The 22,294-nt window shown below is 69.5% G+C and overlaps 3 protein-coding genes across 6 annotated transcripts; 2 read left to right on the top strand and 1 right to left on the bottom strand.

The window, feature by feature from the left end:
- Positions 1–66: 66 nt before the first annotated feature.
- CSAD (cysteine sulfinic acid decarboxylase) lies at positions 67–7,786 on the top strand. 3 transcript variants are annotated; one of them, XM_087771591.1, is made up of 15 exons: positions 67–205; positions 1,173–1,550; positions 1,634–1,760; positions 4,175–4,265; positions 4,378–4,484; positions 4,601–4,716; positions 4,822–4,901; positions 4,996–5,050; positions 6,193–6,309; positions 6,403–6,467; positions 6,597–6,678; positions 6,753–6,952; positions 7,028–7,079; positions 7,302–7,391; positions 7,475–7,786. In XM_087771591.1, exons 2-15 carry the CDS (start codon positions 1,425–1,427, stop codon positions 7,646–7,648), a joined length of 1,482 nt encoding a protein of 493 aa, XP_087627717.1. In that variant the 5' UTR covers positions 67–205; positions 1,173–1,424; the 3' UTR covers positions 7,649–7,786. The 3 variants fall into 3 exon arrangements, with proteins under 3 accessions (XP_087627717.1, XP_087627720.1, XP_087627718.1); XM_087771594.1 differs by having other exon boundaries at positions 6,597–6,636; XM_087771592.1 differs by having other exon boundaries at positions 110–205; positions 1,218–1,550.
- A 29-nt stretch (positions 7,787–7,815) lies between these two features.
- On the bottom strand, positions 7,816–12,314 carry IGFBP6 (insulin like growth factor binding protein 6). 2 transcript variants are annotated; one of them, XM_087771618.1, is made up of 4 exons: positions 11,989–12,314; positions 11,255–11,314; positions 10,715–10,833; positions 7,816–8,323 (listed from the first exon to the last, which is right to left on the bottom strand). In XM_087771618.1, the coding sequence occupies exons 1-4, from the start codon at positions 12,269–12,271 to the stop codon at positions 7,874–7,876; spliced, it is 912 nt and encodes a 303-aa protein (XP_087627744.1). In that variant the 5' UTR covers positions 12,272–12,314; the 3' UTR covers positions 7,816–7,873. The 2 variants fall into 2 exon arrangements, with proteins under 2 accessions (XP_087627744.1, XP_087627745.1); XM_087771619.1 differs by lacking the exons at positions 10,715–10,833; positions 11,255–11,314; positions 11,989–12,314 and adding an exon at positions 9,141–9,263 and having other exon boundaries at positions 7,816–8,529.
- Positions 12,315–13,974: 1,660 nt separating this feature from the next.
- Positions 13,975–22,135, top strand: SPRYD3 (SPRY domain containing 3). The gene is made up of 11 exons (XM_087771613.1): positions 13,975–14,106; positions 15,137–15,277; positions 15,374–15,449; positions 15,580–15,704; positions 16,410–16,545; positions 16,625–16,813; positions 18,962–19,111; positions 19,197–19,254; positions 20,047–20,166; positions 20,257–20,423; positions 21,516–22,135. Coding segments are annotated over exons 1-11 (1,299 nt in total). The 5' UTR covers positions 13,975–14,104; the 3' UTR covers positions 21,651–22,135.
- Positions 22,136–22,294: the final 159 nt, after the last annotated feature.

Consider the following 22,294-nt stretch of genomic DNA (forward strand, 5'->3'; position numbering starts at 1 on the left):
CGCTTCACGATGCCGACCTCTGCGGCGCCATCTTAGAGCCGGGCGGTTGCCAGGGCAACGGGGGGCGGGCAGTGAGGCCTGGTCCAGCGGCGGGCCTAAGCCTGAGCCTAGGCCTGAGCCTGAGCCGGAGCCTGAGCCTGAGCCTAGGCCTGAGCCCGAGCCCGAGCCTGTCACTGCCCGCCCTGGTTCCCCGGGGGAGCTGCCTGTATGTTATCGCCCCGCGGTGGGCCCTGCCCCTCCTCATTGCCCCCCCCGCCCCATTATTGCCCGCCGGGGTGGGCCCTGCCCCCCCCCAGTTGCCCCCTGAGGGCAGTTTTAACCCCCCCCCCCGACCCCCTGGGGGGGCCCAAACCCACTGTGACACTGCTGTCGTCCCCCCCGACACCCCTGCCCCCCTGCCCCGTCCCTGCCCACCTCATTGCCCCCCCCCGTTATTCCCCCTCCAGCTGGGCCCTGCCCCCCCAGTTGCCCCTGGGGGCAGTTTTCACCCCCCACGGGCCCCTGGGGCCCCCCATCGCTCTGTGACACCCCTGTGCCCCCCCGCCCCATTATTGCCCCCCAGGGTGGGCGCTACCCCCTCCAATTGCCCCTGGGGGCAGTTTTAAGCCCCCCACCCTTCTACGACCCCCTGGGACCCCCCCATCCTGCTGTGCTACCCCTGTCCCCCGCTCTGTGTCACCCCTGCCCCCCCCACCCTGTTATTGCCCCCCAGGGTGGGCGCTACCCCCTCCAATTGCCCCTGGGGGCAGTTTTAACCCCCCACCCCTCTATGACCCCCTGGGTCCCCCCATCCTGCTGTGACACCCCTGCCCCCCCCGTGTCACCCCTGCCCCATTATTGCCCCCCCCAATTGCCTCTGGGGGCAGTTTTTACCCCTCTCCGACCCCCTGGGCCCCCCCCATCCCACTGTGACACCCCTGTCCCCCCTCTCTGTCACCCCTGTGTCCCCCCCCTCCGTTATTGCCCCTGCAGGGGGCTCCTGCCCCTGCCCATCTCTTCAGCCTGTGGCCAGGGGGGGCCAAAAAGGGTCCCCCCATTTCCCCCCCCCCCGTCACTGCTGCCGGGGACAGGGCCCGGCCCTGGCAGCTCCGGGGGGACACCGGCCCTGGCTCCGAGCCCCCTACACCGGGGTGGGGGCACAACTTTGGGAACACCCCACCCCCCCGCCTTAGGAGCCGCTCTTTGCCACCCCGGACTTTGTCCCTTGTCCCTTTGAGACGACGGAGCCGAGAGGAAAAATCCCTGCCGGGAGGAGGTGAGAGCAAACCGGGAGCACCGTATCCCAGCACGCTTCCCAACCGGAACGTTCTGCCGATCTGGGAAGATCGGAGGGGGGGATCCCTCCCGCCGTCCCCTCTGTCACGGGGAGGTGACGGCCATCCCGCGGCTGTCCCACCGTGGCCGAACGCGCCGGGATCGGCACGATGGCAGAGAGCGACCAGTTGGAGCATCCCGGCTTGGATAGAGCAGCAGGGGAAGAATTCCTACAGGAAGCCTTCCAAATCCTGCTGGATGAAGGCGTACGGAAAGGGACGGATGTGACCGAAAAGGTGGGTGACACCCGCAGCCCCCCACAAGGTGGTGGGGGTCCCTACTGGGCCGGGGCCCGATCCTGCGTCCCCGTTTCCCGCAGGTCTGTGACTGGAAGGAGCCGCGGGAGCTGCGGGAGCTGCTGGACCTGGAGCTGCGGAGCGGCGGGGAGCCGGCGGAGCGGCTGCTGGGGCGCTGCCGCGACGTCATCCGCTACAGCGTCAAAACCGGTGAGTGCCGCGCGCCGCGCCCAGTTCGGCCTCGCCGCGCCCAGTTCAGCACCGGCTGGGCCCAGTTTGACCCCACCGCACCCAGTTCGGCCATGGCTGGTCCCGGTTCAGCCCTGGTTTGGCACCACCTGGCCCTGGTTTGGCATCACCTGGTCCCAGTTCAGCACCACTGTGCCCAGTTTGGCTGCGGCTGGTCCCGGTTCAGCCCTGGTTTGGCACCACCTGGTCCCAGTTTGGCCCCACTGCACCCAGTTCAGCCGCGGCTGGTCCTGATTCAGCCCTGGTTCAGCATCACCTGGCCCTGGTTTGGCACCACCTGGTCCCAGTTCAGCACCACCTGGTCCCAGTTTGGCCCCACTGCGCCCAGTTTGGCTACGGCTGGTCCCAGTTCAGCCCAGCTGGTATCGGTTTGGCCCTGGTTCAGCACCACCTGGTCCCAGTTGGGCTCCACTGTGCCCAGTTTGGCTGCGGCTGGTCCCGGTTCAGCCCTGGTTTGGCACCACCTGTCCCTGGTTGGGCACCACCTGGTCCCAGTTCAGCACCACCTGGTCCCAGTTCGTCCCTGCCGTGTCCAGTTTGGCACTGGCTGGGCCCAGTTTGACCCCGCCGCGCCCAGTTTGGCCGCGGCTGGTCCCAGTTCAGCCCTGGTTTGGCACCACCTGGTCCCAGTTTGGCCCCACTGCGCCCAGTTTGGCTGCAGCTGGTTCCAGTTCAGCCCAGCTGGTACCGGTTTGGCCCTGGTTCAGCACCACCTGGTCCCAGTTCGGCCCTGCCGCATCCAGTTTGGCACTGGCTGGGCCCAGTTTGACCCCGCCGCACCCAGTTCGGCCGCGGCTGGTCCCGATTCAGCCCTGGTTTTGCACCACCTGGCCCTGGTTGGGCACCACCTGGTCCCAGTTCAGTACCACCTGGTCCCAGTTTGGCTGCAGCTGGTTCCAGTCCAGCCCAGCTGGTACCGGTTTGGCCCTGATTCAGCACCACCTGGTCCCAGTTCGGCTCCACTGTGCCCAGTTCGGCCGTGGCTGGTCCTGGTTCAGAACCACTGTGCCCAGTTTGGCTGCGGCTGGTTCCAGTTCAGCCCAGCTGGTACCGGTTTGGCCCTGATTCAGCACCACCTGGTCCCAGTTCGGCTCCACTGTGCCCAGTTCGGCCGTGGCTGGTCCCAGTTCAGCCCTGGTGCGTCACCACCTGGTCCCAGTTTGGCCCCCCTGCGCCCAGTTTGGCTGCAGCTGGTCCCAGTTCAGCCCAGCTTGTACCGGTTTGGCCCTGGTGCGTCACCACCTGGTCCCAGCTTGGCTTCACTGCGCCCAGTTTGGCCCCGCCACGCCCAGTTCGGCCATGGCTGGTCCCAGTTGAGCCCTGATTCGGTACCACCTGGCCCTGGTTCAGCACCACCTGGTCCCAGTTCGGCTCTACTGCACCCAGTTCGGCTCCGCTGCACCCAGTTCAGCCAACCTGGTCCCAGTTCGGTCCCAGCTGGTCTCGGTTCAACTCTGCTGCGCCCAGTTCGGCCCCGCTGTACCCAGTTTGGCTCTGCTGTGCCCAGTTCAGCCACGGCTGATCCCAATTCAGCCCTGGTTCAGAACCACCTGGTCCCAGTTTGGCTCCGCTGTGCCCAGTGCGGCCCCGCTGCGCCCAGTTTAGCTGCGGCTGGTCCTGGTTCAGCCCAGCTGGTACCAGTTCAGCCCTGGTTTGGCACCACCTGGTCCCAGTTCGGCCCTGCTGCACCCAGTTTGGCCCCAGCTGGTCCCTGTTTGGCCACGGCTGCTCCCACTTTAGCCCCAGCTGGTCCCGGTTTGGCCCTGGCTGCTCCCAGTTTGGCCATGGCTGGTCCCAGTTGAGCCCCAGCTGGTCCCTGTTTGGCCCTGGCTCCAAGTTCAGTCCCAGCTTGTCATAGTTCAGCCCCAGCTGGTCCCAGTTTGGCCCCAGCTGGTCCCAACTGGTCTCAGTTTGGCAGGCAGTGTCCGGGTGCAAGCCTGCCTCCCCACCCCAGCCAGCCACTGACCTGGGGTCACAGGTCCAGCAGGGCCCCACTGGTGTCCCCGTCACACACACAGGTTCAGCACAGCCCCACTGGTGTCCCTGTCACACACACAGGTCCAGCAGGGCCCCACTGGTGTCCTCGTCACACACACGGGTCCAGCAGGGCCCCACTGGTGACCCCCTCACACACACGGGTCCAGATCAGCCCCACTGGTGTCCCTGTCACACACACGGGTCCAGCAGGGCCCCACTGGTGTCCCCGTCACACACACAGGTCTGGCGGTGACCGACTCCCACAGGTGACGGTTGCCCCCTCGTGGCAGCGTCCCCAGGGCCCGACTCCCCGTGGTGAGGGGGTTCCCGGAGGAGGGGACAGCGGGGGTGGCCCCTGTCCCCCTGCTCCTCACGCTGTCCCCGTCTCACCCCCCCAGGTCACCCTCGCTTCTTCAACCAGCTCTTCTCCGGCCTGGACCACCACGCGCTGGCCGGACGCTGGATCACCGAGGCCCTCAACACCAGCCAGTACGTGCCCGAAAATGGGGGGTTGGCCCTAAGCGGGGCTGCTTTTGGGGTGCTGAGGTTTTGGGGAGCGGTGGCAGCCGGCCGGACACCCCCCCCCCCATCCCCCCCGTAGATACACCTACGAGATCGCCCCAGTCTTCGTGCTGATGGAGGAGGTGGTGCTGGCCAAGCTGCGGGAGCTGGTGGGCTGGAGCAACGGCGACGGCATCTTCTGCCCGGGTACCTGAATAGCTCCTGGCCCCACTGGTGGCTTGTCCCCATCCCTGTCCCCACCCGTGACCCCGCCGGTGGCTCGTCACCGTCCCCGGCTGTGACCTGTCCCCGTCCCCTGGCAGGAGGCTCCATCTCCAATATGTACGCCATGAACGTGGCCCGGTTCCAGCGCTTCCCAGAGAGCCAGCGGGAAGGCAACTGGGCTCTGCCGCGCCTGGCCCTCTTCACCTCCCAGGAGGTGCGGAGCGGGGTCTGCCGGCCCCAGAGCGGGGGGGGACAACGGGAAGGGGACGGGGTTTGGGATCAGCCCCCCGCACCCCAAAAATCTGTCCCCCATCTTCAGAGCCACTACTCCATCCTGAAAGGAGCCGCGTTCCTGGGCATCGGCACCGACAACGTCCGCGTGGTCGGCACCGACGAGAGGTGCGTGTGCCGGGGCTGACACCAGCCCGGCTGCGCCGGCTGCGCATCCCCACCCCGTCCCCGCCGCCATTTCGTTTCGCTCCCTGCCCCACAGGGGGAAGATGATCCCCGAGGAGCTGGAGAAGGAGATCCAGAGGGCCAAAGCCGAGGTGAGGCGGGGTGGGGAGCACCCGTCGGGTGCCGGGGTCGGGGTGCTGGGGCAGAGCCATCTGCGAAGGGCTCCCCTGCCCCATCCCCATGTCCCTTACCCCATCCTGATGTCCCTTATCCCATCCTGATGTCCCCTTACCCCATCCCGATGTCCCTTACCCCACTCCTATGTCCCTTACCCCATCCCGATGTCCCTTACCCCATCCCGATGTCCCTTATCCAATCCCGATGTCCCCTTACCCCATCCCGATGTCCCTTACCCCATCCTGATGTCCCTTACCCCATTCCTATGTCCCTTACCCCATCCCGATGTCCCTTATCCCATCCTGATGTCCCTTACCCCATCCCGATGTCCCTTACCCCATTCCTATGTCCCTTACCCCATCCCGCTGTCCCTTACCCCATCCTGATGTCCCTTATCCCATCCTGATGTCCCCTTACCCCATTCCTATGTCCCTTACCCCATCCCGCTGTCCCTTACCCCATCCCCATGTCCCTTACCCCATCCTGATGTCCCTTACCCCATCCCGATGTCCCTTACCCCATCCCGATGTCCCTTATCCCATCCTGATGTCCCCTTACCCCATCCTGATGTCCCTTACCCCATCCCGATGTCCTTTTCCCCATCTTGATGTCCCTTTCCCCATCCTGATGTCCCCATCCCATCCTGATGTCCCCTTACCCCATCCCCATGTCCCTTACCCCATCCTGATGTCCCTTACCCCATCCCGATGTCCTTTTCCCCATCTTGATGTCCCTTTCCCCATCCTGATGTCCCCATCCCATCCTGATGTCCCCTTACCCCATCCCGATGTCCCTTATCCCATCCTGATGTCCCTGCCCCATCCCAATGTCCCTTACCCCATCCCAATATCCCCTACCCCATCCTGATGTCCCTTTCCCCATCCTGATGTCCCTTACCCCATCCCGATGTCCCTTATCCCATCCTGATGTCCCTGCCCCATCCCAATTTCCCTTACCCCATCCTGATGTCCCTTTCCCCATCCCGATGTCCCTTATCCCATCCCAATATCCCCTGCCCCATCCTGATATCCCGTACCCCATCCCGATGTCCCTGCCCCATCCCCATGTCCCTGCCCCATCCCGATGTCCCTTATCTCATCCCGGTGTCCCCTCCCAGGGTGCCAAACCTTTCTTTGTCTCCGCCACCTGCGGCACCACCGTCCTGGGTGCCTTCGACCCGCTGGGCAGCATCGCCGACGTCTGCCGGCGCCACGGCCTCTGGTTCCACGTGGATGTGGGTGACGGGGGGGACACAGCCGTCCCCTTGGCACCCCCGGGCTGGCCCCCGTCCCCCCGCCTTTCCTGATCCCCCTCTCCCCCCCGCCAGGCGGCCTGGGGCGGCAGCGCCCTGCTCTCCGGCAAACACCGGCACCTCCTGGCCGGCATCGAGAGGCAAGTGACCCTCCCCGGCACCGAGCCCCCCAAAACGGGCCCCAAACTCCCCGCTTAAGGACTCGGGGACCCCCCTTTCCCGGCTGGGGGGGGCTCGCCGTGCCCCCCAAAATCCCCCCTCTCCCGCAGGGCCGACTCGGTGGCCTGGAACCCCCACAAGATGCTGACGGTGGGTTTGCAGTGCTCAGCGTTCCTCCTCCGCGACGCCTCCGTAGGTCCCGCCGCCCCTTTCCGTGCCGCCACCGTCCCCGCCCCGGTTTCGGGGTGACCGCTGTTCTCCCCCAGGGTCTCCTCCAGCGCTGCCACGGCGCCGGCGCCACGTACCTTTTCCAACCCGATAAATTTTACGACGTCACCTACGACACGGGGGACAAAACCCTGCAGTGCGGTCGCCGGGTGGATTGCCTCAAACTTTGGCTCCTTTGGAAAGCCGTCGGCACCGAGGGTTTGGCGCGTCGCGTCGAGCGCGCCTTCGCTTTCACCCGGTGAGCGCCGGGATGGGACGGGGACGCGGAGCGGCCCTCCGATTCCCGAGCCTTCACCCTCTTCTTCCTCCCCAGGTACATGGCCGAGGAGGTGAAGAGGAGGGACGGCTTCCAGCTGGTGCTGGAGGTACGGCTCGTCGCCGGGGCTCTGCCGCGCGCCGAACCGCGGCACGGGGCGGCGGGGGAACGCCATTTTTTTATGTCCCCCTCCCCTTAATGACACCCGACGGCATCGCTGAGCGGAACCGCCTGCCCCGGGGTTTAAATCCCTGGGGCGGGGGGGGCAAAAATGGGGCTGGGGGCTCGGCAGTGGCCTTTCCTCCTCCTCCTCCTCCTCTTCCTCCCGCAGCCGGAGTTCATCAACCTCTGCTTCTGGTTCGTGCCCCCCAGCCTGCGGGGCAGGGAGGGCTCCCCCGATTACTCGGCCAGGTTGGGGAAGGTGAGCCCCCCCCCCCCCCCAAAACCCCAATTCCCCCCCAAAATCCGCCCGCCGCCCCCGCTAACCGCAGCCCCACGGCGCAGGTGGCTCCCGCCATCAAGGAGAGGATGATGAAGAAAGGATCCATGATGGTGAGTTACCAACCCCATGGCGCCAAGGTCAACTTCTTCCGCCAGATCGTCACCAACCCCGCCGTCACCAAGGCCGATTTGGATTTTTTCCTGGATGAGATCGAGAGGCTGGGGGCGGATCTGTGAGGAGAAACCCCCCCCCCCCCCGTGCCCGGGGACCCTCCCGGCCGCGAGGAAGAGGAGCGCAGCCCGCTTTTCCTCCCCGGCTCCTGCGTCCCACCTCCAATTCGGAATAAAAAACGGGCAGGGCTCGGCGCCCGACCCCAAAACCACCCCGGCGGCGGCCGCGCGAGTGGAATAAAATGATTTATTGTCGCCTTTTTCTCCCCCCCAAAAAGGCGGCGGGGTCCCTCAGAGCCCCTGGAAGCTCTGGAGGAGGTCGAGCACCGCGGGGTCCACCCTGGCGTGGGCCAGGCAGGCGTGGAGACGCGGGGCCGTGGCCTCCTGCCTCTGCCTCTGCTGCCACTCCCGCAGCATCTCGAAGCTCTGCATGACGACGTTCTGGGGGTTATCCTCCCGAATCTGATCCAGGCGGCTCCTCTCCAACCCCAGGCATCCGATTCCCACCTCCTGCCACTCCTTTCCCAGCTTTTTGGCTATCTGGATCAGCTCGTTCTCTGTCAAACGACGAGGACGGGCGGACGGAGGAGGAGACGCGAGCGGCGACGAGACGGCCGGACATCCCGCTTCCTCCCCGCATCCCGCCGGAGCGGAGGAACCCTCGGCGTTCCCTTTTTCCTCGGCGATCTCTTCCTCCGCGTCGGGAAGCCGGTAAAGGCGGACGAGGTCGGGGCGGCCGATCTGGCGGAGGAGGCGGGCGGTGAGGCGCAGGGCTCGGCCGGGGAAGCGCTGGAGCAGGAGGCTGCAGAGCTCGGGGCGCGTGGCGGGGCGCAGCTGGGCCAGCGGCAGCCGCTCCTCCAGCAGGAATTTGAGGGTCTGGAACTGCTCCTCCGTCAGCGCCTGCTGCACCCCCAGCAGCGTCTCCCGCTCGCCCCCCGCCATCGCGCCTGCCGGAGAGCGGGGGGGGCTCCGTCAGCCCCGCTGCCCATGGCGGGGGGGACGTGGGGCTGGGACACCCCCTGCCCCATGGGGGACGCGGGGCTGGGTGTCCCCGGTGCCCCCCCAGCCTTCCGTGGGGCTGGGACACCCCCTGCCCCATGGGTGCCATGGGGCTGGGTGTCCCCGGTGCCCCCCCAGCCTTCCGTGGGGCTGGGACACCCCCTGCCCCATGGGTGCCATGGGGCTGGGTGTCCCCGGTGCCCCCCCAGCCTTCCGTGGGGCTGGGACACCCCCTGCCCCACAGGGCGGTGGGGAGATGGGTGACCCCCTGCCCCACGGGCTGGTGAGGAGATGGGTGTCCGCGGTGCCCCCCAGGCTGATGTGGGGCTGGGACACCCCCTGCCCCATGGGTGCTGTGGGGAGATGGGTCACCCCCTGCCCCACGGGCTGCGATGGGGCCGGGTCACCCCGCTGCTCCCCCAGCCCGCCGCGGGGCCCGGGGACCCCGCCTCGGCACGGCGCCGGACCCCCCCGCCGCCTGGATCCCCCGATCCCCCTCGATCCCCCCCCGGATCCCCCCGATCCCCCCCGATCCCCCCGGATCCCCCACGCCCCTCACCGCGCTCCCGTCCCGCGCGGGGCGTGGCCTCCCGTCTCCCGCCAGGAAGTCAGGGCGGTTACCGGGAAACGGGGGGCGTGGCTTGGCCGGGCCGATGTGGGGGCGTGGCTTGGGAGAAGGGGCGTGGTTTGGCTTGGCCGGGGTGGAGACGCGGCTTGTGGAGGGGTGTGGCTTGGGATGGGAGGCGTGGCTTGGGAAGATAGGGGCGTGGCTTGGGAAGATAGGGGCGTGGCTTGGGGCAGTTTCGGGGTGCAGGGGGCAATTAGGGGTCCCTGGGGGCAGTTCCAGAGTGCAGGGGGCAGCTCAGGGGCTTCTAGGGGAAGTTTTTGGGGTGCAGGGGGCAGCTCTGGGGGGCACTTGTGGGTCTGGGGGTAGTTTGGGGCCCTGGGGGCAGTTTGGGGGTGCAGGGGCAGCTCGAGGGGACATTTGGGGGGTCTGGGGGCAGTGGGGGGGTCTGGGGGCAATTGAGGGGGCCTGGGGGCAGTTTCAGAGTGCAGGGGGCAGCTCGGAGGGGCATTTGGGGGTCTGGGGGCAATTTTGGGGTGCAGGGGGGCAGCTCTGGGGGGCACTTGGGGCAGTTTGGGGGTGCAGGGGCTGCTCGGGGGGGGCTGAGCCCCCCCTTTGGGGTGTCCCGTGTCCCCCCCCCCCCCGACCGCGCGGCCCCGCTCCCCACCTCAGGCTGGGCTCGGGGGGCCCCGCTCAGGGCGGGGGGCAGCGGGGGGCCCCCCCCGGCGCCGGGGCCGCGGCCAGGGGCTGCCCCCGGGGGTCCACGCACCAGCACGGCCCGCGCTTCGGCCCCTGCGAGGCCCGGCACTGCGGGGGACCCCCAAACCGGGCTGGGGGCGCTGGGGACACTGAGGCACGGCCCCCCACCCCCATCCCGGGGAACCGGGACCCCGAAACTGGGCTGTATGGGCTGGGGAAACTGAGGCACGGCCCCCCAACCCCGCACCCCGGGGAAACTGAGGCAGGGAGAACCCCCAAGCTGGGCTTTGTGGGTGGGGAAACTGAGGCACGGGGGGGGGCGTCGACCCTCTCTCCCCCCCCAGACCTCCCCCCCAGGGGAAACTGAGGCACAGGTGGACCCCAAAACTGGGCTTTATGGGCTGGGGAAACTGAGGCAGCCCCCCCCCCCGGGGAAACTGAGGCACGGGGAGACCCCGAAACTGGGCTATAGGGGCTGGGGAAACTGAGGCACGGGGGGACCCCAAAACTGGGCTTTATGGGCTGGGGAAACTGAGGCACGGCCCCCCACCCCGGGGTAACTGAGGCATGGGGGGACCCCAAAACTGGGCATAATGGGCCGGGGAAACCGAGGCAGCCCCCCCCCCGGGGGAAACTGAGGCACGGGGGGACCCCAAAACTGGGCTTTATGGACGGGGGAAACTGAGGCACGGAGGACCCCAGGATGCTCTAACCCCCGCCCCCATGGGGAAACTGAGGCACGGCGGACCCCAAAACTGGGTTTCCTGCTCTGGGGAAACTGAGGCACGGCCCCCCCGCCCCCCTGCCGCCCCCGGGGCCGCTCTTCCGGGGCCCCCGCCCCCCCGTGGAGCCCCCCCCCGCCCCCCCACCTGCGTGGGCCGGTAAAAGCCGCGGGGGTCGCAGTTGGGGAGGAAAATGGCGGCCGCGCTGCGGTAGAGCCCGGCCCGCAGCTCCCGCAGGGCGGCGGCCAGGTGCCCGCGGCAGGGGGCCTGCGGGGGGGTCAGGGGGGCCGCACCCCCGAACCCCCAGCCCGGTACCCCGCACCCCCAAACCCCCCCGGACCCCCTCGCACCCCAACCCCCCATCCCGGTACCCCGCATCCCCGAACCCCCCCGCACCCCCAAATCGCCCCCAGCCCGGTAGCCCGCACCCTAACCCCCCCCATCCCGGTACCCCCCAAACCCCCACCCCCCGAACCCCCCCATCCCGGTACCCCGCACCCCCAAACCCCCCGGACGCCCCCGCACCCCAACCCCCCCCATCCCGGTACCCCGCATCTCCGACCCCCCCGCACCCCCAAATCCCCCCATCCCGGTACCCCGCACCCCCAAACCCCCCTCCCCGGAACCCCCGCACCCCAACCCCCCATCCCGGTACCCCGACCCCCCCGCACCCCCCCCCCGCCCCCCCCGTCTCCAGCTCCTCCTTGCCCTGGGGCGGGGGCCGGGGGGGCGGCGTGGCGGGGGGGCCTGGGGGGGGCAGGGCTGGGCCGGGGGGGGGCCTGCCCCCCTCCTGCCCCCCGATATGGGGGTCCCTCCCTTTATTGCCCCCCATATGGGGGTCCCGGCCCCCGGGACATGGGGTCCCCCCCATTTCCAGCCCCCCGCAGGACGTGGGGGTCCCCCACTTCCCCCCCCCCCCCGATACAGGGACCCCCCGGGATTCGCCCCCCTCCCCCCGGGGTCTCCCGCAGATCCGGGGGGGCTCGGGGTCCCTCCCCGGTGCCCCCCCCTCCCCCGTTGGCGCCCGCCGGCCCCTCCCTGGGGGCCCGGGGGGTCCCCCGGTACCCGCCCCCCCCGGTGCCCCCGTCCCACCCCCGGACCCCCCTCTCCCTCCCCCGGGGGTACGGGGATCCCCCGGTGCCCCCATCCCTCCCGGGACCCCCTCCCGGGTGCTACGGGGCTCTCCCGGTGCCCCCATCCCTCCCGGGACCCCCCTCTCCCTCCCCCGGGGGCACGGGGATCCCCCGGTGCCCCCATCCCCGTCCCGGGGAGCCCCCCGGCCCCCCGGTGCCGCGGGCATCCCCCGGTGCCCCCATCCCTCCCGGGACCCCCCCCCTCGGTGCTACGGGGCTCTCCCGGTGCCTCCGTCCCCCCCCCCGGTGCCCCCGGTCCCCGCCCCGGGGGCTCCCCCCGGCTCTCACCTGCGGGGGCTCCGGTAGCGGCGGGGCGGGGGCGGAGCGGGCGGCAGAGCCCGGTGCCCCGGAGCAGGGCCCGGAGCGGGGCGCGTTCCCCGGGCCGGGGGCTGCAGCGGAGCCCCCGGGCGCAGCCCGGTGTGTAAACCCCGCACGGCTCCCCGGGGCCGCGGGGCGAGCCCTGCCCCGGCCCCGGCCCCGGCCCCCCGCCACCGGCAACCGGAGCCGCCGCCGCTGCCGCCTCCGCCAGCAGCAGCAGCACCGGCAGCAGCGGCCAGCGGCCCGCCCGCATGGCGGCACCGGAGGGCACCGGGACCGGAGGGCACCGGACCGGTCCCCGCCGCCGCCCGCTCTGGCGGTGCCCGGCCCCGCCGCCGCCCTTAAGTAACGGCGTCCGCCCCCCCCCCCCCCCCGCGGTGGGTGCCCCCGGTCCGGGGAGGGGGGACACCGGGAGGGGGGGGCACCGGGATGGCGGACCCGGGCTGCAGCCCCCCGGCACCCCCGGCCCGGGAGCCCCGGAGCCTGCGCCCCCCGGGACCCCCCGGGACCCCAGCCCGGACCCCGGGACCCCCAGGACCCCTCCGGCCCCCCCGCCCGGGACCCCCGGACCCCGGGACCCCCGGGACCCCCCGGCCGCAGCCCGGTCCCGTCGCCCCCCCACCCCCAGCCCCCCCCAACTCCCCCCTATTCCATCCCCCAGTGGCCCCAGTGCTCCCAGTACAGAGCCCAGTGCCCCCCAGGGCGGTGTCCCAGTCCCCCCAGTGCACACCCCAGTATCCCCAGTATTCTCCAGTCCCTCCAGTGCACACCCCAGTATCCCCTGTATCCCCCAGTCCCCCCAGTGCACACCCCAGTATCCCCAGTATTCTCCAGTCCGTCCAGTGCAATGCCCCAGTATCCCCAGTATCCCCTGTGTCCCCCAGTCCCCCCAGTGCACACCCCAGTATCCCCAGTATCCCTTGTATCCCCTAGTCCCCCCAGTGCACACCCCAGTATCCCCAGTATTCTCCAGTCCGTCCAGTGCAATGCCCCAGTATCCCCAGTATCCCCTGTGTCCCCCAGTCCCCCCAGTGCACGCCCGGTGCCCCCCAGTGCAACGCCCCGGAGCACCGGGCGTTCCCGGTATAAAACCCAGTGCCCTCCAGTGCCCACTCCAGTCCTCCCAGTGCAGTGCCCCAGTATCCCCGGTATTCCCAGTTCCTCCAGTCCCCCCAGTAAAATGCCCCAGTCCCCTCAGTGCACACCCCAGTTTCCCCCAGTGCCCCCAGTATCCCCCAATCCCCCCCAGTGCACACCCCAGTATTCCCAGTAGTTTCCAGTCCCTACAATGCAATGCCCCAGTATCCCCCAGTCTCCGCAGCCTCTCCAGTGCACACCCCAGTATCCCCCAGTGCACGCCCCAATATTCCCAGTATCCCTAGTATCTCCAGTATCTCGCAGTCCCCCCGGTGCACACCCCAGTATCTCCAGTATCCCCCAGTCACCCCCAGTGTACTCCCCAGTATCCCCCAGTCACCCCCAGTGCACACCCCAGTCTCCCCCGTCGCCCCAGTGCCCACTACCGTCCCCCCAGTATCCCCCAGTGCGCCCCCCACTACCCCCCCAGTCCTCCCAGTGCACACCCCAACATCTCACAATGCACACCCCAGTATCTCCAGTATCCCCCAGTCACCCCCAGTGTACACCCCAGTATTCCCATTGCTCCCAGTCCCCCCAGTATTCCCCAGTCCACACCCCAGTATCCCCAGTCTCCCAGTGGACACACCAGTCCTCCCAGTATCCCCAGTCCCCGCCAGTCCCGCCAGTGCACACCCCAGTCCTCCCAGTCCCCCTAGTATCCCCCAGTATCCCCAGTCCCCCCCAAGTCCCCCCAGTGCCCCCGGTCCCCCCAGTGCACACCCCGCTGTTCCCCGCCCCCGCACCAGGGGGCGCTCTCTCGCTCCCATCCCGGGCCCGCGGGGTCATGTGACACCCCCACACCCTCGGCGGGCTCCGCCCCCATCTTCTCCTCCGGCCTTCGATTGGCGTCCCGAGCCGTCAGTCGGGGCGAGTCGGGCGGCGATTGGTCGAGCGGCGCGGCGGGGCGGGAGGAGGAGGGGGCGGAGGAGGAAGCGCGGGGCCCCGGATGTGAGTGCGGGCGGCGGGGCCGGGGCCGGGGCCGGGAGCGGCCGCAGCCGCAGCCGCAGCGCGGAGCCCATGGCGGGGGCGGGCGGGGCCGGGCCGGTGAGGGCGGGGGGGGGGCCCGGGTGACCCCGGTATGGGGGGGCTGGGGGGGGGGCGGTTTTGGGGCTGGGGGGGCCGGGGGGTGAACAGGGTGTGCACTGGAGAGACTGGGGATACTGGGGTGTGCACTGGGGGGGACTGGGGATACTGGGCCATTGCACTGGGGGGACTGGGGATACTGGGGTGTGCACTGGGGGGATTGGGGATACTGGGCCATTGCACTGGGGGAGACTGGGGGGACTGGGGATACTGGGGTGTGCAATGAGGGGGACTGGGAATACTGGGGAGTGCGCTGGAGGGACTGGGGTGTGCAATGAGGGGGACTGGGGATACTGGGGTGTGCACTGGGGGGGAGTGAGGGGACTGGGTGTGCACTGGGGGGGACTGGAAGGACTGGGGATACTGGGGTGGGCACTGGGGGGGACTGGGCTATGCACTGGGGGTACAGGGTGAACGAGTAGGGTGAGCACTGGGGGGACTGGGGTGTGTGCTGGGGGGACTGGGGATACTGGGACATTGCACTGGGGGGACTGGGGATACTGGGGTGTGCACTGGGGGGACGGGGGTGTGCACTGGGAGGACTGGGGGATACTGGGGTGTGCACTTGGGGGAACTGGGGAGACTGCGGTGTGGAATGAGAGGGACTGGGGATACTGGGACATTGCAGTGGGGGGGATTGGGGATACTGGGGGGTACTGGGGCGACTGGGGTGTGCACTGGGAGGACTGGGGTGTGCATGAGGAGGAACTGCAGGATACTGAGGCGTGCACTGGGGGGCTCTGGGGATACTGGGGCATTGCACTCGGGCAGGTGGAGGGACTGGGGGTGCTGGGGGCAGGGCTGCGGGGCTGGGGGGCGGTTATGGGGGTGCGGGGGGGGTCCCCGGGCTGGGGGGGTCCCCGGGGGTCCCTGACTGCCCCCCGCCCCCCCGCAGGTTTCCCCTCGCCATGGATGACCTGAACCTGCACTACAGGTTCCTCAACTGGCGCCGGCGGATCCGGGAGATCCGGGAGGTCCGGGCCGTCCGCTACCAGGAGCGCGCCAAGCACATCCTGGTGGACGGCGACACCCTCAGGTACCCCCCCCCGTCACCCGTGGGCGCCCGTCACCCGTGGGCGCCCGTCACCCGTGGGCCCCCGTCACCCGTGGGTTCTGTCCCCCCCCCCCCCAGTTACCACGGGAACTCCGGCGAGGTCGGCTGCTACGTGGCACCGCGGCCCCTCACCAGGGACAACAACTATTTCGAGGTACGACCCCCCCCGGGGGGTCCCCCCCGAATTTTGGGGGGGTCCCCACCGAATTGGGGGAGGGGGGCACACGGCGGAGCGGCCCCCCCACGCCCGCCGGGTGACGGCCTTTCTCGGTGTCACCCCCCAGGTGTCCATCGTGGACAGCGGGGTGCGGGGGACCATCGCTGTCGGCCTCGTGCCGCAGTACTACAGCCTGGACCACCAGCCCGGCTGGTTGCCCGACTCCGTGGCGTACCATGCTGATGACGGGAAGTGAGTAGGGGGGCCACTGGGACCTGTGGGGTGGCCACTGGGACCTGGCAGACCACCAGGACCTGGTGGAGGGCCACCAGGGCCCACGGGGCCACCAGGACCTGGGGAGCTGCTGTTACTTGGGGGGACCACCAGGACCCAGGGGGTAGCTACTGGGACCCAGGCAGTGGCTATTGGGACCCAGGGGGTGCCCACCAGGACCTGGGGAGGCTGCTGCTGTTTGGGGTGGCCACTGCGACCTGGGGGTTGGCCATTGGGACCCAGGGGATCCACCAGGACCCAGGGTGGCCACCAGAACCTAGGGAGCTGCTGCTATTTCAGGGGACCACCGGGACCCAGGGGGTGGCCTTTGGGACCTGGGGATGGCCACTGGGACCTGGCAGGCCACCAGGACCCAGCAGAGGGCCACCAGGACCCATGGGACCACCAGGACCTGGGGAGCTACTGCTATTTGGGGAGACCACCAGGACCCAGGGGGTGGCCACCAGGACCTGGCGGACCACCAAGACCTGGGGAGCTGCTGGGATTTGGGGGGGGACCACCAGGAGCTGGGGGGCTGCCGGGACCCGATCCGCCCCTGGGGACTGGGTTTGGGGGCGCTCGCGGCCTCTGGGGCGGCCGGGGGACAGGGAGGGGGGGGCCCCGCCGCCCCCCCCCCGCCCCCCGCCGCCGTCACCCCCTGCTCAGCGCCGCCGGCCCCCCCAGGCTGTACAGCGGCCGCGCCAAGGGCCGCCAGTTCGGCACCAAGTGCAGCTCCGGGGATCGCATCGGCTGCGGCATCGAGTTGGTCTCCTTCGAGGTGCAGACGGCCCAGATCTTCTTCACCAAGAACGGGAAGCGGGTGAGCCCCCTCCCCACCATTCCTTCCCCTTCCCCCCAGCCACCCCCTGACCCCCCCGGTGTCCCCCCAAAACCCGCAGGTGGGCTCCACCATCATGCCGCTCTCTCCCGAGGGGCTTTTCCCGGCGGTGGGGATGCACTCGTTGGGAGAGGAGGTACGGCTGCACCTCCACGCCGAGCTGGGCACCGAGGAGGACGACAGCGCCATGATGGTGGACAGCTACGAGGAGGAGTGGGGGCGGCTGCACGACGTGAAGGTCTGCGGCACGGTGAGCATCGCACCCCCGATTTAAGGGGGGGCCCTTGGAGGAAGGGGGTCACCCGTTCCTGGGCCAGGCACCGCTGTCCCGTGGGGGCTGAGGCGGGGGGGACACGGCCACCGCCGCGCGTCCCGGGGGCCCCAGAGTTGGTGCGGAGCCGTTTTAGGGGGGTGTCAGGGTTTAGGGGGCTCAGGGGGTTTTGGGGTCCATGCTGGGGGGAGGCGAAGCCCCGAGTCCCACGGTGAGCCCCAAAAAGGCGCCGTTTTCCCCCCAAATCGACGATCGGCCACGGATCTTATTCCGATTTCCCTCGTTGGCCAGGGACCCCCCCCCGCAGTTGGTCCCCCACCCCAATGGGATCCCCAAAACCAGGGCAGAGCACCCTGCGCAGGACCCACCCGCGGCCCCGCCGTCACCCCCCGCTTTGGGGGGGATCCGGGGGGGCCCCAGCGCTTTCGCAAGGGCGAAACCAAACCCGCAGCCCCGACCCCCCCCCGAGTTTTAAGGGTTTGCAGCTCGGCGCCGGGGGCCATTTTCCATCGCCCCCCCCCTCCGCAGCCCACGCTCGCTCCCAGCCTCGTGCTCCCCGGCTCCGTCCCCACCCCGGCTCCGCCACCCCCCGCTGCCGTCGAACAATGCCGGCGCTAACCGCGGCTGTGGGGGAGCAGAGCTGGGGCCCCCCTCAAAGTTTGGGGGGGTCGGGGACGCCTGGAGCCTCGTCCCAGGCTGCCGTGGGAGCTGGGCCCCGCCATGTCGCGCCTCAGTTTCCCCCTGCCATGTTGTGCCTCAGTTTCCCCCCCCAGTGCCTCAGTTTCCCCCCCAGGCCTCAGCTCCCCCCCGTTTCTCACGGGGGGGGGTCCCCAGCACTGCCCAGTGCCCCCCCTCCCCGTTCAGCCGCCGACTCCGTTTCATTTTCATCCTCCTCCGCATTTTTTCTGCTGTTCCCTCCCAGAGCTCGACCGGGGGCTGTGGCCCCCCCCCCTGCAGCTTTAGTGGGGTGCTGGGTGGGGGGACCCCAATGCCAAGCCCCCCCTCCCCACCCAGGCCCCCCGGCCCCCCCTTCCCTGTCAGTTTTGGGGGGAAAAGGGGATGTTTTGCGGCTCTCAAAGGGTTTTTTTCCCGCCCCCCCCCCCCCCAGCCGGGGCCGCGGGAGGGCAGGAATGTGGGCGCAGGCCCAGGCCGACCTCGGTGGCGTAAACAGCCCCGGCCCCCCCCAGCTCCCACCCCCTTCCCGGCACCGCAGCCGGGGGGGGCCCCTTCCCCGCCCCCCAGCCCTGGCACCGCCGCAGCGGGGGGGCCCCGGCCCCACCATATTCCTTTGGGGGTATTCTTGGGGGCTGGGAGCGTGAGGGGTGTCCCCTCCCCCAGGTTTGGGGTGTCCCCCCCAGGTTTAAGATACCCCCCCCCCAGGTTTGGGACCCCCCCAAGCTTTGGGGTGTCGTCCCCCAGGTTTGGGGTGTCGTCCCCCAGGTTTGGGACCCTGCACCCCTCAAGCTTTGGGGTCTCCCCCCCAGCTTTGTAATGTCCCCCCCCCCCATGTTTGGGCTCCCCCAAAGTTTGGGGTGCCCCCCCAGGTTTGGGGTGCCCCCCCCCAGGTTTGGGACCCCCCCCCAGGTTTGGGACCCTGCACCCCTCAAGCTTTGGGGTCTCTCCCCCAGCTTTGTAGTGTCCCGCCCCATGTTTGGGCTCCCCCCAAAGTTTGGGGTGTCACCCCCCCAGGTTTGGGACCCCCCCAAGCTTTGGGGTGTCATCCCTGGCTTTGTAGTGTCATCCCCCCCCATGTTTGGGCCCCCCCAAAGTTTGGGGTGTCATCTCCCCCAGGTTTGGGGTGCCCCTCCAGGTTTGGGACCCCCCCCAGGTTTGGGACCCCGCACCCCTCAAGCCTTGGGGTGTCATCCCCCCAGGTTTGGGGTGTCCCCTCCAGGTTTGGGACCCTGCACCCCTCAAGCTTTGGGGTGTCATCCCCCCCAGGTTTGGGACCCCTCCCAGGTTTGGGACCCCCCCAAGCTTTGGGGTGTCCCCCCCCCACGTTTGGGCTGTCATCCTCCCAGGTTTGGGACCCCGCACACCCCCCCCCAAGCCCCCCTTCCCGCCGCCGCTGGTGGGGTGCGGAGGGGTGCCCCCCCCCCAAAAAAAACACCCCCCCGTGCCCCCCAGCTGCTGGAGTACGTGGGGAAGGGGAAGAGCATCGTGGACGTGGGGCTGGCGCAGGCGCGGCGCCCCCTCAGCACCCGCAGCCACTACTTCGAGGTGGAGATCGTCGACCCCGGCGAGAAGTGCTACATCGCTCTGGGGCTGGCCCGCAAGGTGAGGGGGGCCGGGGGGGCACGGGCTGCTGCCCCCCCACCCCCCCGGCCTTCATCCCCCTTCTCTTCTTCCTCCTCTTCCTCAGGATTATCCCAAAAACCGGCATCCCGGCTGGAGTAGGGGCTCGGTGGCGTATCATGCGGGTGAGTCCTGCCTCAAAACATGGGACCCGCCGCCCCAAATCATGGGGCACCCCCCCCCCCAAATCATGGGGCACCCCCCCCAAATCATGGGGCACCCCCCCCAAAACATGGGGACCCCCCTCCAAACAGGACCCCCTAAAACCAGAGGATGTCCCTCCAAACGTGGGGCCCCCCTGAGCACGGGTCACCCCCCAACAGGAGGACCCCCCCTCCAAACAAGAGGATGCCCCCCAGCATGGGGACCCCCCAACATGGGGGCCCCCCCAAACAAGAGGATGGCCCCCAAACATGGGGACACCCCGTCCAACAGGAGGACACCCCCATACATGGAGACCTCCCCCCCAAACATGAAGGACCCCCCAAAAATTGAGGACCCCCCCAAACATGGGCCCTCCCCACCATAGGGCCCCCCCAAATAAGAGCCCCCCAAACATGAGCCCCCCCAGGTGCTATTTGGGGTGTGGGCCCCCCACCCTGGGCTCTGGGGGAGGGGTCTCAGTGGTCGGCATCGTCCCCCCTCCCCTTTCCCAGTCTCCCCAGTGCTTTGGGTCTCTTGTACTGGTTATGCTCACGCTGACCCCCCCATATCCCCCCCCCCCAAAACACCACAGAGGCCAAATGCTGCCCCCCCCATGCGCCTTCCTCCTCCTCCACGCTTCCCCCCCCCCGACGCCCCCTCGGCGGGGGGCAGCCCCATAGCGAGGGGCCGGGGGGGGTCCCCGGTGCTGGGGGGGGGTCCCCCCGGTGCTGGGGGGGTCCCCATGACACCGTGTGTCCCCCCCCCCCCCCAAGACGACGGGAAGATCTTCCACGGCAGCGGGGTGGGGGACCCCTTCGGCCCCCGCTGCTACAAGGGCGACATCATGGGCTGCGGCATCATGTTCCCGCGTGACTACGCCCTGGATAGCGAAGGTACGGGGGGGTCCGAGCGCCCCGGGAACGGGGCGGGGGGCGACACAGGGCACAGCCCTCATTGTCCGTGCGTCCGTCCGTCCCCCGAAGGCGACAGCGACGACCCCAGCGACACGGCGGAGGTGAAGGCCAAACCCGTCAGGAACGTCATGTACCTGCGGCAGGAGGAGGAGGAGGAGGAGGAGGAGGAGGAGGAGGAGGAGGAGGAAGAGGATGGCGAGGAGATGGAGCAGGAGCACGAGGGGAAGAAGGTGGTGGTAAGAGCACAGCACCCCCGCGAGGGGCAGGATCGGGCTCCCAGCCCCGCACCCCGGGGTCTCCCTCGCTCGTGGGATGCTTTAGGGTGGGGGGGGGATGTTTAAGATGGAGTCCAAGCGCTGACCCGCGGCCACCGCTCAGCCGCGGCCCTGAGCCCTGCAGCCCCCCGTTTTCTGAACGCTTCCCGGGGTGGGGACCCAGCGCTCGTCGCCCCGTTGGGGGAGGCGATTTCTCCCCGTACCCAACCCAAACCTGCCCTGGCGCAGCTCCAGGCCCTTCCCTCTCGTCCCAGCGCTTGTTCCTGGGGAGAGGAGCCCGACCCCGCCTGGCTCCGGCCTCCTTTCGGGTGTTGGGGGAGCGATGAGGGCTCCCCTCAGCCTCCTCCTCTCCAGGCCGAGCACCCCCAGCTCCCCCAGCCGCCCCTCACCACCCTCGGGCTCCAGCCCCTGCCCCAGCCTCGCTGCCCTGCCCTGGCCACACTCCAGCCCCTCCGTGTCCTTCTTGTGGCCGGGGGCCCAGCACCGAGCGCGGGATTCGAGGGGCGGCCTCGCCAGTGCCCAGCACAGGGGGACGATCCCTGCCCTGGTCCTGCTGGCCACACTGGTCCTGATACAAGCCAGGATGCCGCTGGCCCTCTTGGCCACCCGGGCACCCTGCCGGCTCCCACCCACCCGCTCTCCACCCCCCCCCCCGGGGCCGTTTCTGTTTCGCCGCCGCTCTTCCCCGCGCCTGCGGCGCTGCCTGGGGTTGTTGTGCCCCGAGCGCAGGACCCGGCCCTGAGCCTTGTTAAACCCGGGCCCAGCGACCCGGGGTGCCCGGATCCCCTTTATCGTTGGTAACGACGTGAAACGGGACTGGTCCCAGTACGGAGCCCTGGGGACGCCACTGGTGCCCGGCTGCCAGCGGGATTTAACCCCATTCACCGCCATCTTTGCGCTCAGCCATTGTTCTTTACCCAAACCTCTTGCCGCGGGGTGCGCCAGTGCCAAACTGGGGGTGTCACACCCCCCCCACGGCTTTTTGGGGGGGTGGGATGCCCTGAGCCCCCCCCAAATGCCCCCCCCATGCATTTGTGTGTGTCCCCCCCCCAGGTGTTTTTCACCCGCAACGGGAAGATCATCGGCAAGAAGGAGGCGGTGGTGCCGGCCGGCGGCTACTTCCCCACCGTCGGGATGCTCAGCAGCGGCGAGAAGGTCAAGGTCGACCTCCACCCCCTCAGCGGTTAAAATGGGGGGGGGTCCCCCCCCGCTGCCCCCCCCAGGCACCCCTGTGCACTTTAAGGCCTTGCCCCCCACCGGTGGGGTGCCCCCCCCCCCCCCGATTTGGGTCATTGGGGGGGCCCGATCCTGCCCTCATCGCCCAGGGGTGACCCCCACCCATCACCCCACTGCCCCCCCCAGTGTGTGGGGGGGGTCCCCAGAGCGGGGGGGGGGCACAGAGTTAAGGCTCCACTTGCCCCCTCCCCAACCCCGCGCTGTCACTGTCCCCCCCATTTTGTGAATGTAACCCCCCCCCGCCACCCCCCACCCATTGGGGGGGGGGCTGCCCCCTTCCCCCCCCCCCCGGCCCCCCCACTTTTTTGGGGGCGGGGGAGGGCAGGGGCTGTGCTGGGCCCCCCCCCAGGCCAAGCCGGCACGGAAAGAAGGAGCCAAGGAGACGGTTTGGGATTTTCCATTGGGATTTGCACATGGTCGGATGGGGGGGGGGGGGGTCTGCGCCCCCCCCCCGACAGCTCCGCGCCCCCGATATAATATATAGATATATTAGAAATGTCTGATTAAAGCTCAGATAAATCCTTTCTTAGACAAAAATAAATTCCGATTTATTGCTGCCCCCCCCCCCCCGCACCCCTAAAATGGGGGGGGGGGGC

Source organism: Nipponia nippon, unplaced genomic scaffold (genome assembly GCF_047370975.1).
Source record: "Nipponia nippon isolate SJK-2023a ecotype South Korea unplaced genomic scaffold, ASM4737097v1 scaffold_35, whole genome shotgun sequence".
In the NCBI taxonomy this organism is placed as follows: Eukaryota; Metazoa; Chordata; class Aves; order Pelecaniformes; family Threskiornithidae; genus Nipponia; species Nipponia nippon.